The sequence below is a fragment of the Penaeus japonicus genome, unplaced genomic scaffold (genome assembly GCF_977035675.1).
Source record: "Penaeus japonicus unplaced genomic scaffold, GWHDUDI00000001_assembly GWHDUDI00000007, whole genome shotgun sequence".
Classification (NCBI taxonomy): domain Eukaryota; kingdom Metazoa; phylum Arthropoda; class Malacostraca; order Decapoda; family Penaeidae; genus Penaeus; species Penaeus japonicus.
The window spans coordinates 37,096,999-37,099,498 of record NW_028234409.1 but is presented as its reverse complement, the minus strand read 5'-3'; the positions used below and the strand labels follow the sequence as shown (position 1 = coordinate 37,099,498).

At 43.4% G+C, this 2,500-nt stretch overlaps 1 protein-coding gene across 1 annotated transcript in view; it reads left to right on the top strand.

Moving 5' to 3' along the window:
- The window catches only part of LOC147471602 (uncharacterized), a 4,311-nt gene that overhangs the window by 1,309 nt on the left and 502 nt on the right, over nt 1–2,500 (top strand). Inside the window, exon 3 of the mRNA XM_086538243.1 lies at nt 2,090–2,348. Coding sequence (XP_086394369.1) covers nt 2,090–2,348 — 259 coding nt within the window. The remainder of the gene's footprint in view (nt 1–2,089; nt 2,349–2,500) is intronic.

Sequence of the window (2,500 nt, the reverse complement as noted above, 5' to 3'; positions counted from 1 at the left end):
TAGAAGCAAAACTTGTGTTGTTAATTTATTACACTCCCCATTTTATCCCTTCTCTTTCTCTAAAAAAGAAGAAGAAGAAAAAAGAAATACGCACATACACGCCTACTTTATCTATTTTTGTGGATGATGTAAGGAAAAAATTACTATTTACTATCTTTTTTATTGTTATCATTATTATCATTATCATTACTATTAATATTATAATCCTTATAATTATCATAGATATTTGCATTATCTATATCATGATCCTTATAATTATCATAGATATTTGCATTATCTATATCATGATCCTTATAATTATCATAGATATTTGCATTATCAATATTATTATCATTATCACCATTGATATTGTTATCATTATCATCATCTTTACTACTATTAGTAGCAGTATGTTTAATGATATCATGATATCTTTATTCTTGTTATTACTGTCATTATAAAATTCATTACCAATGCCAATTCCAATGATATTATCAGTGTTTCTAGTATTATCATTATTATTATCATTGTCATGATCATTACCATTATCATGAAAAAATCATACGGTGTCATAATTTGTTTTGTTAAGTGTAGCATCGATATAATAGTATGTGTGTGTGAGAGAGAGAGAGAGAGAGAAAGAGAGAGAGAGAGAGAGAGAGAGAGAGAGAGAGAGAGAGAGAGAGAGAGAGAGAGAGAGAGAGAGAGAGAGAGAGAGAGAGAGAGAGAGAGTGAGAAAGAGAAAATAACTGAAAGAGAGAAAGAGAGAAATACCCTGATGAAGCAACAGATACACACACAACCAAGACAAGAGAGAGGAAAGACAGACAGACTATATACAGATAGAAGACAGGACCTATTTATCCAGACAGACAGGCTGACAGTCAGACTACAGACAGGCAGAAGCAGACAGAAAAGACAGAGACAGACAGACTGAACAGGCAGACAGACAGGCAGACAGTCAGGCAGGCAGGAAACAGACAAACGAAGACAGACAGCGACAGACAGACAGGCCGACAGACAGGCAGACAGACAGGTCAGGCAGCCGGAGACAGACCAGAAGGCAGGCAGACAGACAGACAGACAGACAGGCAGCCAGGCAGACAGGGGACAGACAGATAGGACAGACAGACAGCCAGACAGAACAGGCAGTCAGACAGACAGAACAGACAGGCAAGAAGGCAGACAGGCAGAAAAACAGACAGACAGAAGACAACAGCGAAGACAGCAGAAAAAAAGCGGAAAAAGACAGAAGACAGAAAAACGGGCAGACAGGCAGAAAAACAAAAGAAGAAAAGACAGGCAGACAGACGACAGAAAAAAGGCAGACAGACAAAAGACAAAAACAGACGGGACAGACAGGCAGAAAAACAACAGGCAGGCGAAAAACAGACAGGCAGAAAAAAACGACCGGCAAAGACGACGGGCAGGCAGACAGAAGACAGAAAAACAGAAGACAGAAAAAGCCGACAGAAAAAAGGGCAGACAACAGACAGACGGGCAGGCAGACAGGGAAAACAGACAGGCAGAAAAAGACGGCAGACAAAGACAGACAGGCAGAAAAACAGACAGACCAAAAAAAGACAGACAGCAGACAGAAAACAGGCAGACAGACGAAAACAACAGACAGACAACAGAAGACAGACAACAGACGGGCGGGCAGGAAAAAAGACGGGCAGACAGAAAAACGACAGCAGACAAAAAGACAGAAAACAACAGAAGACAGACAGGGCAAAGAAAAGCAGGCAGAAAAAAACACACAGACGGGCAAAAGGCAGAAAGACGGGCAGGCAGGAAAGACGGGAAAACAGACAAAAAAAAGACAGACAGGCAGGGAAGACGGGCAGGCAGAAAACAGAAAAAAGACAGGCAGACAGAAAAAAGGGCGGGGGAAAAAACAGACCCGACAACAGAAGACGACAGGCAAAGACAGACAGGGGAAAAGACAGGCAGACGGGACAGGCAAAGAAGACGGGAACCAGGCCAGAAGACGGAAAGGCAGACCCAAAAAGGGCAGACAGGCAGAAAGACGGGACAGGCAAAGACAGACAGGCAGGCAACAGACGACAGGCACAAAAAACAGACAGACAGGCAGAAGCAACCCCCAAAGGGAAAAACGGGCAGGCAGAAGACGGCAACAGACAACGAAAAACAGGCAGATAGACGGACAGGCAGATAGACAGACAGACGGACAGGCAGACAAACAGACAGACAGGCAGATAGACAGACAGGCAGATAGACGGACAGGCAGACAAACAGACAGACAGGCAGATAGACGGACAGGCAGACAAACAGACAGACAGGCAGACAGACGGACAGGCACACAAACAGACAGACAGACAGAAAAACAGACAGACAGACAGAAAAACAGACAAGCAGAAAACAGACAGACAGAACAAGAGAGAGACAGAAAAAAAACAGACAGACAGACAGAAAAACAGACAGACAGACAGGCAGGCAGACAGACAGACAGGCAGACAGGCAGGCAGGCAGACAGACAGACAGAAAGACACACAGACAG